This window comes from Thalassophryne amazonica, chromosome 17 (genome assembly GCF_902500255.1).
Source record: "Thalassophryne amazonica chromosome 17, fThaAma1.1, whole genome shotgun sequence".
In the NCBI taxonomy this organism is placed as follows: domain Eukaryota; kingdom Metazoa; phylum Chordata; class Actinopteri; order Batrachoidiformes; family Batrachoididae; genus Thalassophryne; species Thalassophryne amazonica.
Window position 1 is genome coordinate 1,102,875 of NC_047119.1, and position 13,620 is coordinate 1,116,494.

A 13,620-nucleotide genomic window follows, 5' to 3' on the forward strand; every position below is an offset into this window, starting at 1 on the left:
GCACCTTTTTCGGCCCTCTCTCTCTGTTCAGGCTGAACAGAGCGGATACTCCTTCATAGGTGCAGCTGCAGCTGCCAGTAAACCTGCCTGCTTCATCCGAGGGTCAGAGCAAAAGGCTTGCAGATTCACAATCCTCCTTTTGTCACTCTTTACTGATCACCAAAAGACTTATGGGCGTGCAGAGCAGCATGTAAAATCTGCATCCAGGGTTGATCTCGAGACACGTACATGGGTTTGTTTAATGTGAGACTGTTGTTGCACGCTGACAAACACACGGTCCTTGATAGATCCTCAGCCTGGACCGATAACTGGGAAATCCCAGACTAGTGTGGTGTAAGGACCTGCTGTAGCCTTCATCCACCTTCACAGCTGTTGCCTCACAAGGCATCACCTCTCCCACCTGATCTTGATTCATTTTATTTCATCTCATTCATGTACTTTCAGGTTCATGAACAAAAAGGAACAGAAGGACAGTAATTCTTATATTCTCTGCTCTTTATAACAGGAATTAAATATTTTAACACACACAAAGAAATGCATTTGTTTCCTCAATTCCAACACAGACACCATCCCAGTGTCAAGTCATCAAGCGTCAATTAAACATCATTACCAGTAACATGATTGTCTTACATTTCAACGGTACGTTCATCGTTCTTATAATGTTATGACGTCTGTAATTATTATGTCCTTACACATTTTCTTCGATTTATGAACATTTGTACAACATTTAATTGCTTCCACTGTTGTGAGAGCGTGATGTGATGTAACACCTCACACCGTGGTCACACTGTATTCATGTGCGTGCACATGATCATACATGAAAACCATCGTTGTGGGATAGTACGCCATCCATACACAGCTGTCTGACGTCTGTCCAGCTCAAATTATTCGGGTTTAGCCCATTCGGCGTAGTTCGGCCTTGTAAGTTCTCCCTGTTCTTTATATAATATACTGCCCCTTACAAAGAACCAAAACGATATACAGGATTCCTCAGTTTGTCATGTTGAAAAGCAGGCCCGGGTCTCTACAGACGGACTCCATCTTGTGAAAGATGTGGAACATGGCTGGCACAACACTTTTTTACAGTACAATGTGGTTGTTACAGTGGGTGTGCTTTAGTTTCACAAGCTTAATATTGTTGTTTCTCCACAGACAGGGGGAGCCCTCCCTTTATCTGACACTTGCGCATGCGTGATGGAGCAAATACTTGATAACTAACATAAAATAAGGAATTAGCACTATTATCTAACAACGCCCCCCCGACATGACTCTATCATGTCAACAACGAAGGTCATTTCGGCATAATTCAATTCTGATGTATGATACAGTATTCCAGTCAAATTAGTTTTCTGCAAAACATGTAGGCACATAGGCAACCATCAATTGACCCCATCCTGATGCTCCCTCACCGTGCCCACGTAATGAGTCATGGTCTCACTGAGACATCAGAGTAATCGTGACAGTGCCTCTTAGGTTGTCCCGAGTTATAAGGTGGGATCTTGCCCATCATAAGCTATCCAGCCTTCCATACTCGCCCGATACAACATGCCAACAAGGCAAGGGCACCAAGGTGTGAGAGGGAACTACCATTCAAGGTGTCACATCCAAATTGTCACTGATCTTTAAATTCATAGAATCATTGAATGTGAAATGAATTATCTCCCCATCAGTTTAGATAAACCTGAACAATTCTGCACTCAACCAACAACAAATGATTTTTACATTCCCATATCAGATGAAATAAGGAAAAGATCACATACAAAGGTTACGAAGGCAATTATCAGGTTTGACAGTCAAGGCAGGCTGGACGCAAATGCAGGACGCAGGTACACAGCTCAGTGGAGTAAAAGCATTTACTGGGTTAACAGGCTGGGGTTGGTACACAGAGAGGCAGTCCAAACAGCAACACTATCAGAAGCATCAGGCAAAGGCGTGGTCGAGGTACACAAGCAGGTGGTCAAAAAAACATGATGAGGCAATGAGAGCAAGGCAAAAATACAAAAACTGAGCTGGAAAGAGGCACTAGGCACATCGATCTGGCGAGGGACAAAGGCAAACTGTGAGGCTTATAAAGCACCTGGGTGATTAACTGCAAATCAAGAACAGGTGTGTGGAGAAGCTCCCAGAACCAGGGTGTGGCCAGACAAGGCAGGACAGAGAAAACCTAAGCAGAAAGACAGAGCAAGAGACAGACAGAATACAAAGGCAACCCAAACAAGACAGTAACATAAAACACAACCACCCAGGAGTCCAAAACCTGACAGCAATATTAACAATGAAAATAGGGAGCTCATCAAGTGCTGCGGGAATCTCTTAGTGTTCATCATGAAATTGTCCAAATGGCCATAATAAAACACAAACAACTATAAAATTATACAGGTTATCCACACTGATGGAGTGGTCATCAATCCCTCTTAACGTCTTTGTCAGGGCGGTCGGGAGCCCAGCACCCGGAGAGGGTGGACCCACAATACAAACTCCAAGACCAAGCTTTGGAGTACAAGCAGTAGTGTTTATTCCAGCCTGGGGTTTGGTACACAAGTTGTCAGGCAGCAGAGCAGAGGTACAAACAGGGTAAGACAAAAACGCAGTCATCTCCAGGCAGGGGTCTGAGGCACAAGCAAACACTGACATATGGGGTGAGACAAAAGGTGCAGTCAAGGAACACAGAACAAGAATCAGGTACACGGCGAGACAAATCAGGACTTGATACAAAAAGGCTGGAATGTGTGCTAAGAGCAACGACAAACTGGCAAATATGTGGTGGCTGTGCATATCATGAATGCTTGGTCTTGTTGGATTTGTGAGAATCTACTGAATCTACTGGTACCTTGTTTCCCATGTAACAATAAGAAATATACTCAAAACCTGGATTAATCTTTTTAGTCACATAGCACTACTATTATTCTGAACACTACTGTAAAAGGACAACAGAAATGAGAACAATCAAAATAAACATATAAAAGCAAATGATAAACAATGAAACCACAAACCGGCTGCACAGAACTAGACAATGGCTAACATAAAAAGTAACAAAGAAAAGTGACAACGAAACGCACAAGAGAAAAAACCATGATGAAAATAAACAGCTAATAAATCAAAGCTGGGGCAGAAAGAAAACAACAGAAAGGGGGAAAAAATGGGCTCAGCACCCTGATCAGGCCAAAATCATGACAGTCTTCTTTGGTCACTTGCAACATGTCATAATATATCAAAAGATTAATGCAAGTGTGTGATGTCAGAGTTTCTCCAGGTACAGGTAAATCAAATTATAGGTACACTAGCTAATCCCCCTTTTAGACGAAACAAATGCCCCATAATCCTGCACCCCCAATGGTGTATAAACAGTGTTACTTACAGTAAAATCTACACAGTGTATCAGTGAATCAAACTGATAAAAGAAAAAAAAAAAAACAGAATTCATCTCCAAAAAAGTATAGTGACCTATATATCAGTCTTCTTTTTCATCTTCTTCCAGGTCCTCTTCCAAATTGGTTGCCTCAGGAGGGGAGATTATTGGTATCGTTTTGTTAAGAGTGCTGTAACATTTGATAGGGTGACAGTACCCTAATTTGGTGTCTAAGGCACTGGTGATGCATTTGAAAGACAAATGTCTTATACACAAGACCAGTACAGGTACTGCTAAAGTCAAGTCAGTTTGAATGAAATAAAATCAAGGTACCAGACCAACCACCCATCAGCATGTTCTACTAACTCTGTCAACTATTAGTTATTGATACCAAATTCATAGCCAATCCCTCAGCACGTCTTTAGTCCCGTCAGGGCTCTGGTTACAGGGCCGTCAAATACAATATTGTTTGGAAGAAATTTAAAACACTCTTAACCAAATATGTAGAATATTCCCTTTTATTTTAACAGAATGACTATATGAGCCATCAACTGAGAATTATTCATATAGTCCAGTCACAGCGTCTCTGGTCAGATTATTCATTGCACATTGAAATAAAGACATTTGATTCCATCCACAATTTTTTGCAATTTAGAACCACAATTTAAATTCACTAGGCACCCCCCTAGGGCAGCACGGTGGCTTAGTGGTTAGCACTGTTGCCTCACAGCAAGAAGGTCATGGGTTCAATTCCCACCTGTGGCCTTTCTGTGTGGAGTTTGCATGTTCTCCCCATGTTTGCGTGGGTTTCCTCTGGGGGCTCCGGTTTCCTCCAACGTCCAAAGACATCTCGGGTTAGGTGGATTGAGATCTTTAAATTGTCCATAGGTGTGCGAGTAGGTGTGAATGTGTTTGTTTGTCTGTTTGTGGCCCTGAGACAGACTAGCATCCTGTCCTGGGTGAACCCCGCCTCACGCTCTATGACTGCTGGGATAGGCTGCAGCCCCCCGCGACCATTGATTGGACTAAGCAGTTGAAGATGAGAGTGTGTGTGTGTGTGTGTGTGTGTGTGTGTGTGTGTGTGTGTGTGTGTGTGTGTGTGTGTGTGTGTGTGTGTGTGTGTGTGTGTGTGTGTGTGTGTGTGAGGCACCCCCTAAGTACTGAACTAGCATATTTTTCAAATACTATATGTAAAATACTAGCATGCCTCCTTTTTACCTTATAATCCCAACTGAATTACGTCCCTTCCCATCATATTAATAGTAGTTAATGGAGCAATAAGGAAATGATGGTGGATATTCCATTCCAATCTTCTGGAAGGGTATGTTTTAATATATGTCCCCCTCAATACCAATATAAATCAGCACAAACCTTCACTAACTTGGTGGTATATCCCCATGCAGTTCCATCCATTACTTTGCTGTACCAAGATAAATGTGTCCTTTTAAGCATCCCCAATAATTTTGAAATTGTACTAATACAGTCATGCTATAACAAACATCCAAATAAGTCCCACAAATTATTATGCCTCTGGTAAGATTTTGGTCTCCATCTGTGACGTCTGCATATTATATACACCAAAGATATAATCTGAATTATTCCTTTATCTAATATGGGTACTAAAAATAATATTTGACATGTCTGTCTTTTTATGGAGCTGGTTAGTAGCAATTAAACAATGAAATTGAATTATTGTAAATAATTATTCAACACACACACACACACCCCGCCCCATGGATACCGTGTGGCTACATCAGCCATTTGCCAGGGGCCCGTCCACACCAGTGCCAGGCAACATACAGAAGCTAGCACCCCCGGCATTGTAAAGGAGCGTTCGACCCAAAACCATGCCATCCACACAAAAAGCACAACCTGTTTATTTGATCCTATACCAACAAAACTGTTTAAGGACCTGTGGTCCACTCTTGGGCCGACTATGCTGGAAATTATTAATCTTTCATTAACTTCTGGATCTGTTCCTAAATGTTTCAAATATGCAGTGATTAAACCATTACTTAAGAAACCTAATCTTGACCCTAGTGTATTGACAAACTATCGGCCGATATCAAATCTATCATTTTTCTCTAAAATTCTGGAAAAAGTGGTGTCACGGCAGCTTGTAGACTATCTTACTGAGAATAATCTCTTTGAGCCACTGCAGTCTGCTTTTAGAAAATATCATTCCACAGAGACGGCTCTCACTAAAGTGGTGAATGATCTTCTGCTTACAATGGATTCGGACACCACTACGGTTCTGTTGCTGTTAGATCTCAGTGCTGCATTTGATACAGTGGATCATCATATTCTACTTGATAGGCTGGAAAATAATTTTGGGATTACTGGGAGTGCCCTTGCATGGCTGACGTCATACTTGACCAGTCGTTCTCACTGTGTTTTGTACAGTAACACTACCTCTAAACTTAGTGACATGAAATTTGGGGTTCCACAGGGGTCCATCTTAGGCCCCCTGCTTTTCTCCCTTTATATAGCACCCCTTGGGCACATATTGCAGCGCTTTGGGGTTACCTTTCACTGCTATGCTGTTGATAGTTAGTTAGAGAGGGCGCTGCCGCCACGGACACAGCCGGGGGTGACAGCTGTCACTCATTATCTCTTGACAGCTGTCACCCATCCACACTACATCATCTCACTCCATAAAACCCGGACGTCATCTCCACCTCATTGCCGAGATATCATCGACCTGTGAAGGTAATAATCTCAGCCGTATAACTAACTGTGTTTAGTAAACTCATTTTTGCAGCTGTTTTTCCTGTGGAGTGCATTATCTGGAGATTGGTGTGACCGGCGACAGCTTCGCTTTACACCCCACCAGATAAGTGCTGTGTGACAGGAGCTGCACGAGTGTGGATGAGAGGTGGAGGTGGAATCTCCACCATTGTTGTTACTGGGTGTGCACACACCCACATCTTATTGTTTCTGCTCCTTGCCAGCAGTACCAGATCTGACATTCGGAGACGGTGGCCACCTGGGGATTCGGGACTTGGCGGCTCCAGTATTCTCCGGGTTCGGTGGCGGAGGAAATCGTGTGGTTCTGGTTCTTCTCAGGACAGACGTCTTCTATCCTCGAGCCTGCCCACACGTCACCCTTGTGATTGACTGTTTGCAAAATTTCACATTCCTCTGTATTGTGGTTGTGCTCATTCACAACAGTAAAGTGTTCATATTCGACTCTTTCATTGTCCATTCATTTACGCCCCCTGTTGTGGGTCCGTGTCACTACACTTTCCCAACAACATGCTGATAACTGCTGGTAATCTCGTTCACACAAAATCCTTAGAAGATTGCCTTGCATCAGTGAGAAGTTGGATGTCTAGAAACTTCCTACTTTTAAACTCTGATAAGACTGAAATGATGGTTCTTGGTCCAGTGAGACATCGGCATCAATTTGACCAGTTAACGCTCAGCCTCGGCTCGTGTGTCATACATCACACTGACAAAGTGAGGAACCTTGGGGTAATTTTTGATCCTACGTTGTCCTTTGGCCTCCACATTAGAGATATTACTAGGACTGCTTTCTTCCACGTGCAAAATATAGCAAAGATTCGTCCCATCCTGTCTATGGCTGATGCTGAGACCCTGATCCATGCATTTATCTCTTCTAGATTGGACTACTGCAATGTTCTATTTATTGGTTTACCGCAGTCCAGCATTAGGGGTCTCCAATTAGTTCAAAATGCTGCAGCCAGACTTTTGACATGAAGCAGAAAGTTCAACCACATTACACCCATTTTGGCGTCTCTTCACTGGCTTCCTGTCCCAGTGAGATCAAATTTTAAGGTTCTGCTACTAGTCTGTAAAATTGTTCATGGACTGGCACCTCCCTACCTAGATTACCACTGTTGCTCTGGGGGTTGGTAAAGTTAGACCTTACTTGTGTGAAGCACCTTGAAGCAACTTTGTTGTGATTTGGCGCTATATAAATGAAAATAAATTGAAACTGAAAAAAATGTGCACCTCCATGTCTAATGTTGTGCACCAAAGCATAAATGTAACAGTTCAAATGTAAATTTTGAGTTTGCACGGTAGATCTGTAGTCGAGAACAACTTACTGATGAAAATGCAAAGTCTCAGATTCAATAACAAACCAGGTGTAGCAACCCCAGGCGCCCTCTGGTGGCCACCCCACATCATGAAAAATAACAAACAGTCGAGACTTATTGCCAAGGTGATTCAGTCCTTGATAATTCATCCCTCATCGTAGTAACACTCTCCCTCGCTTCAAGCCCTCCTCCTCAGCATCGGCTGGACCAACGAACCAACTTTTCCCCAACTAATAAAATTACTGTAAATATCAGAGAAAAAGGAAAGAGAAAAAAATTCCACAGTGACTTTCAACAGCTCTCTAATTTAACTACAGAAAATTTGGATGCAAGCCATCACTTTAATATAACCAACATCAATTTTACAGTAGTCAGTATTGCAGAAATTCGATTATAACAGGTTTTCTGCTCACCCAATCATCAAAGCGACTTTTTCATTGGTTGTAAAAAATCGTATGGTCCGTCGTCATTTGCCGGGAACAGATTTACGGGTCACACACACCAATTGTAATTTTGTCTCTCGGTTCTTTATGTAATATACTACCCCTTACAAAGAGCCAAATTGATATATTCCTCAGTTTGAATTCACTGAACGTCACGTTGAAAACCAGGCCCGGGTCTCCACAGACAGACTCCATCTTGTGAAAGATGTCAAACATGGCTGGCACAACACTTTTATACAAAACAATGTGGTTGTTACAGTGAGTGTGTTTTAGTCTCACAATCTTAATCTTGCTGGTTCCCTACAGACAAGGGGAGCCCTCCCTTTATCTGAAACTTGCACATGTGTGATGGAGCAAATACTTGATAACTAACATAAAATAAGGAATTGGCACAGATATTACCTAATACCCTGTTTCAGCCTGACTCAGCCAACTTCGTGTTATGTGTGAAGGGGTCTTCAGGAAAGCATAAAGAGAAAGAGGTTGGTGAAAAAATTGGGATAGAGAGATGGAGAAAGCAGATAGGAGTATAAGGAGATGTGACGTAAGGCGAAAGAGAAGTGGCAAAAGCAAAGGAAATGGCATCTAGAGAGCTGTACAAGAGGTTGAATAGTAAGGAAGGAGAAAAGGACTTGTACAAATTGGCCAGACAAAGGGACCAAGCTGGAAGAGATATGTAGCAGGTTAAGTAAAAGTTGCAGATGGTAATGTGCTGACAAGTGGGGAGAGTGTTGAGAAAGTGGAGGGAATATTTTGAGGAGCTGATGAATGCAGAAAATGAAAGAGAGAAAAAGCTTGATAACGTGGAGAGAGTACATCAGGAAGTACAAGAGATTAGTCCATCCATTTCAAAATTAGCAGATATTTGTACAAAAACAATAAAGTTTATCAGTTTGAACATTAAATATCTTGTCTTTGTGGTGTATTCAATTGAATATAGGTTGAAGAGGATTTGAAAATCATTGTATTCTGTTTTTATTTACATTTTACACAATGCTCCAATGGAATTGGGGTTGTACAACTGGAGTTGTGACAAAACCCAAGTAAACACGTAGATCTCATATTTAGCTTCCTGTCATGACCCCAAACATAATGGGAGAAATCTCAGAGAATTTGGTACAGTAAAAGTCAACTGCATATAAATTTTACAGAAATCTTTAGTTTAAAAGCAGCATGTTAATTCAGCAAGAAAGAAGAATTTCAGTTTCCTGCTTTACAATGTCATTTTTTGTAAATTACAACAGTTTTGTACTGTAAAATGTACTTATTGTCTGGGAAAGACATTTACATTGTTTTATTGCATTTTTTACAAAATTATTCTGGCAGCCACAGCTTCCCATTGATTTTTTTTTTTTTTTTTTTTTTTTTTTACAGTGTAGAGTATGCAGAGATGCCACTGTCTGAAGCTTGTAACTCCTCCAGACTTTTCATAGTGTCTTCGTGTCTTCATTCCCTTGTCTCCTTCAAGTAGAACAAAGTTTTTTGTTTTGTTTGTTTTTAACTGTTGAAGAGATTCCACAATGTAAAGTAGTAGCATCACTCCCTGTTTACAGGTTTGAGGAGTTCCTCCAGAGGAAGTGCCCATCAGAGAAACGATTTGGCTTGGAAGGCTGTGAATCCCTTATCCCTGCCCTCAAGACGATCATCGACAAGTCCAGTCAGAGTGGAGTGGACAGTGTCATCATCGGAATGCCTCACAGGTATGATACCATGTGACAATTGGCTACAGTTCCACTAAAACACCATAAAAACAGAATGTTTGTCCCTGATGCATGTATTTCTCCATGCTGTGTCTCCTCAGAGGAAGGCTGAATGTTCTGGCTAATGTGATCCGGAAGGACCTTGAACAAATTTTCTGCCAGTTTGACTCCAAACTGGAGGCTGCGGATGAGGTTTGAATATTACACACAGAGACTAAATGTAGATTCTAATTATACCACATTCTGCCCACTAAATTATAATTAACAAGAGAACAGTGCGAGATTTCTGACGTCCACCAATCCTGATTCAGATCACCTCCAAAATTCACTGGAGTCTTCCATACCCTAATATCTATCTGTGGTGAAACATTGTTGAGAATCTGTGAAGTAGTTTTTTTTTGTTTTGTTTTTTACATAATCTTTCAAAGCCTATATAAAGTGATATCTTGCTTAAGAAACCGGATCCGGATCATCTCCAAAATTCAGTGGAGTCTTCCATACCCAAATATCTGTCTCTGGGGAAAATTTGTTGAGAATCCATGAAGTATGACAAGGACTGCTTTCTTCCACCTGTGAAATATAGTGAAGATTGAGACCCTGATTAATGCGTTTATCTCTTCTAGATTGGACTACTGCAATGTTCTATTTTCTGGTTTACTGCAGTCCAGCATTAGGGGTCTCCAGTTGGTTCAAAATGCTGCTGCCAGACTTTTGACACGAAGCAGAAAGTTTGACCACATTACACCCATTTTGGCATCTCTTCACTGGCTTCCTGTCCAAGTGAGATCAGATTTTAAGGTTCTGCTACTAGTCTATAAAATTGTTCACAGACTGGCACCTCCCTACCTAGCTTACCTAATTAAACCTTACGTACCGGCCCGGGCTTTGCGTTCTCAGGATGCAGAACTAGTTTGTGTTTCGAGGGTGAATAAGAAGTCTGTGGGTCACAGAGCTTTCTCTTATCGTGCCCCTGTTCTGTGGAATGATCTCCCTGCGTCAATAAAACAGGGCTAGTGGCCGGCGATCACCTTAGTATTTCTTCTATTTTTCTTGTTGCTTAATGCTGACAAATTATACTGTATTTGTTGTCTGTCTGCTGCCTGATGCTGTTTTTTCCTGTCTTTCTGAGGTGCGGCTCCATCCACAAGTGGGAGTGTGTGTCTTCTTCTGTAATGGTCATGAAGTAGATAGTCTATTTCAGATCAATCAATCAATCAATCAATCAATTTTTTTATATAGCGCCAAATCACAACAAACAGTTGCCCCAAGGCGCTTTATATTGTAAGGCAAGGCCATACAATAATTATGTAAAACCCCAACGGTCAAAACGACCCCCTGTGAGCAGCACTTGGCTACAGTGGGAAGGAAAAACTCCCTTTTAACAGGAAGAAACCTCCAGCAGAACCAGGCTCAGGGAGGGGCAGTCTTCTGCTGGGACTGGTTGGGGCTGAGGGAGAGAACCAGGAAAAAGACATGCTGTGGAGGGGAGCAGAGATCAATCACTAATGATTAAATGCAGAGTGGTGCATACAGAGCAAAAAGAGAAAGAAACAGTGCATCATGGGAACCCCCCAGCAGTCTACATCTATAGCAGCATAACTAAGGGATGGTTCAGGGTCACCTGATCCAGCCCTAACTATAAGCTTTAGCAAAAAGGAAAGTTTTAAGTCTAATCTTAAAAGTAGAGAGGGTGTCTGTCTCCCTGATCTGAATTGGGAGCTGGTTCCACAGGAGAGGAGCCTGAAAGCTGAAGGCTCTGCCTCCCATTCTACTCTTACAAACCCTAGGAACTACAAGTAAGCCTGCAGTCTGAGAGCGAAGCGCTCTATTGGGGTGATATGGTACTACGAGGTCCCTAAGATAAGATGGGACCTGATTATTCAAAACCTTACAAGTAAGAAGAAGAATTTTAAATTCTATTCTAGAATTAACAGGAAGCCAATGAAGAGAGGCCAATATGGGTGAGATATGCTCTCTCCTTCTAGTCCCCGTCAGTACTCTAGCTGCAGCATTTTGAATTAACTGAAGGCTTTTTAGGGAACTTTTAGGACAACCTGATAATAATGAATTACAATAGTCCAGCCTAGAGGAAATAAATGCATGAATTAGTTTTTCAGCATCACTCTGAGACAAGACCTTTCTGATTTTAGAGATATTGCGTAAATGAAAAAAAGCAGTCCTACATATTTGTTTAATATGCGCTTTGAATGACATATCCTGATCAAAAATGACTCCAAGATTTCTCACAGTATTACTAGAGGTCAGGGTAATGCCATCCAGAGTAAGGATCTGGTTAGACACCATGTTTCTAAGATTTGTGGGGCCAAGTACAATAACTTCAGTTTTATCTGAGTTTAAAAGCAGGAAATTAGAGGTCATCCATGTCTTTATGTCTGTAAGACAATCCTGCAGTTTAGCTAATTGGTGTGTGTCCTCTGGCTTCATGGATAGATAAAGCTGGGTATCATCTGCGTAACAATGAAAATTTAAGCAATACCGTCTAATAATACTGCCTAAGGGAAGCATGTATAAAGTGAATAAAATTGGTCCTAGCACAGAACCTTGTGGAACTCCATAATTAACTTTGGTCTGTGAAGAAGATTCCCCATTTACATGAACAAATTGTAATCTATTAGACAAATATGATTCAAACCACTGCAGCGCAGTGCCTTTAATACCTATGGCATGCTCTAATCTCTGTAATAAAATTTTATGGTCAACAGTATCAAAAGCAGCACTGAGGTCTAACAGAACAAGCACAGAGATGAGTCCACTGTCCGAGGCCATAAGAAGATCATTTGTAACCTTCACTAATGCTGTTTCTGTACTATGATGAATTCTAAAACCTGACTGAAACTCTTCAAATAGACCATTCCTCTGCAGAGGATCAGTTAGCTGTTTTACAACTACCCTTTCAAGAATTTTTGAGAGAAAAGGAAGGTTGGAGATTGGCCTATAATTAGCTAAGATAGCTGGGTCAAGTGATGGCTTTTTAAGTAATGGTTTAATTACTGCCACCTTAAAAGCCTGTGGTACATAGCCAACTAACAAAGATAGATTGATCATATTTAAGATCGAAGCATTAAATAATGGTAGGGCTTCCTTGAGCAGCCTGGTAGGAATGGGGTCTAATAAACATGTTGATGGTTTGGATGAAGTAACTAATGAAAATAACTCAGACAGAACAATCGGAGAGAAAGAGTCTAACCAAATACCGGCATCACTGAAAGCAGCCAAAGATAACGATACGTCTTTGGGATGGTTATGAGTAATTTTTTCTCTAATAGTTCAAACTTTGTTAGCAAAGAAAGTCATGAAGTCATTACTAGTTAAAGTTAATGGAATACTCAGCTCAATAGGGCTCTGACTCTTTGTCAGCCTGGCTACAGTGCTGAAAAGAAACCTGGGGTTGTTCTTATTTTCTTCAATTAGTGATGAGTAGAAAGATGTCCTAGCTTTACGGAGGGCTTTTTTATAGAGCAACAGACTCTTTTTCCAGGCTAAGTGAAGATCTTCTAAATTAGTGAGACGCCATTTCCTCTCCAACTTACGGGTTATCTGCTTTAAGCTACGAGTTTGTGAGTTATACCATGGAGTCAGACACTTCTGATTTAAAGCTCTCTTTTTCAGAGGAGCTACAGCATCCAAAGTTGTCTTCAATGAGGATGTAAAACTATTGACGAGATACTCTATCTCCCTTACAGAGTTTAGGTAGCTACTCTGCACTGTGTTGGTATATGACATTAGAGAACATAAAGAAGGAATCATATCCTTAAACCTAGTTACAGCGCTTTCTGAAAGACTTCTAGTGTAATGAAACTTATTCCCCACTGCTGGGTAGTCCATCAGAGTAAATGTAAATGTTATTAAGAAATGATCAGACAGAAGGGAGTTTTCAGGGAATACTGTTAAGTCTTCTATTTCCATACCATAAGTCAGAACAAGATCTAAGATATGATTAAAGTGGTGGGTGGACTCATTTACTTTTTGAGCAAAGCCAATAGAGTCTAATAATAGATTAAATGCAGTGTTGAGGCTGTCATTCTAAGCATCTGTGTGGATGTTAA

General features: G+C 41.2%; 1 protein-coding gene across 2 annotated transcripts in view; it reads left to right on the top strand.

Moving 5' to 3' along the window:
* ogdhb (oxoglutarate (alpha-ketoglutarate) dehydrogenase b (lipoamide)) overlaps nt 1–13,620 on the top strand; it is a 96,098-nt gene that overhangs the window by 34,761 nt on the left and 47,717 nt on the right. For both annotated transcript variants that reach the window (XM_034192416.1, XM_034192417.1), the window contains exons 7-8: nt 9,407–9,553; nt 9,655–9,745. In XM_034192416.1, the coding sequence (XP_034048307.1) occupies nt 9,407–9,553; nt 9,655–9,745 (238 nt within the window). The remainder of the gene's footprint in view (nt 1–9,406; nt 9,554–9,654; nt 9,746–13,620) is intronic.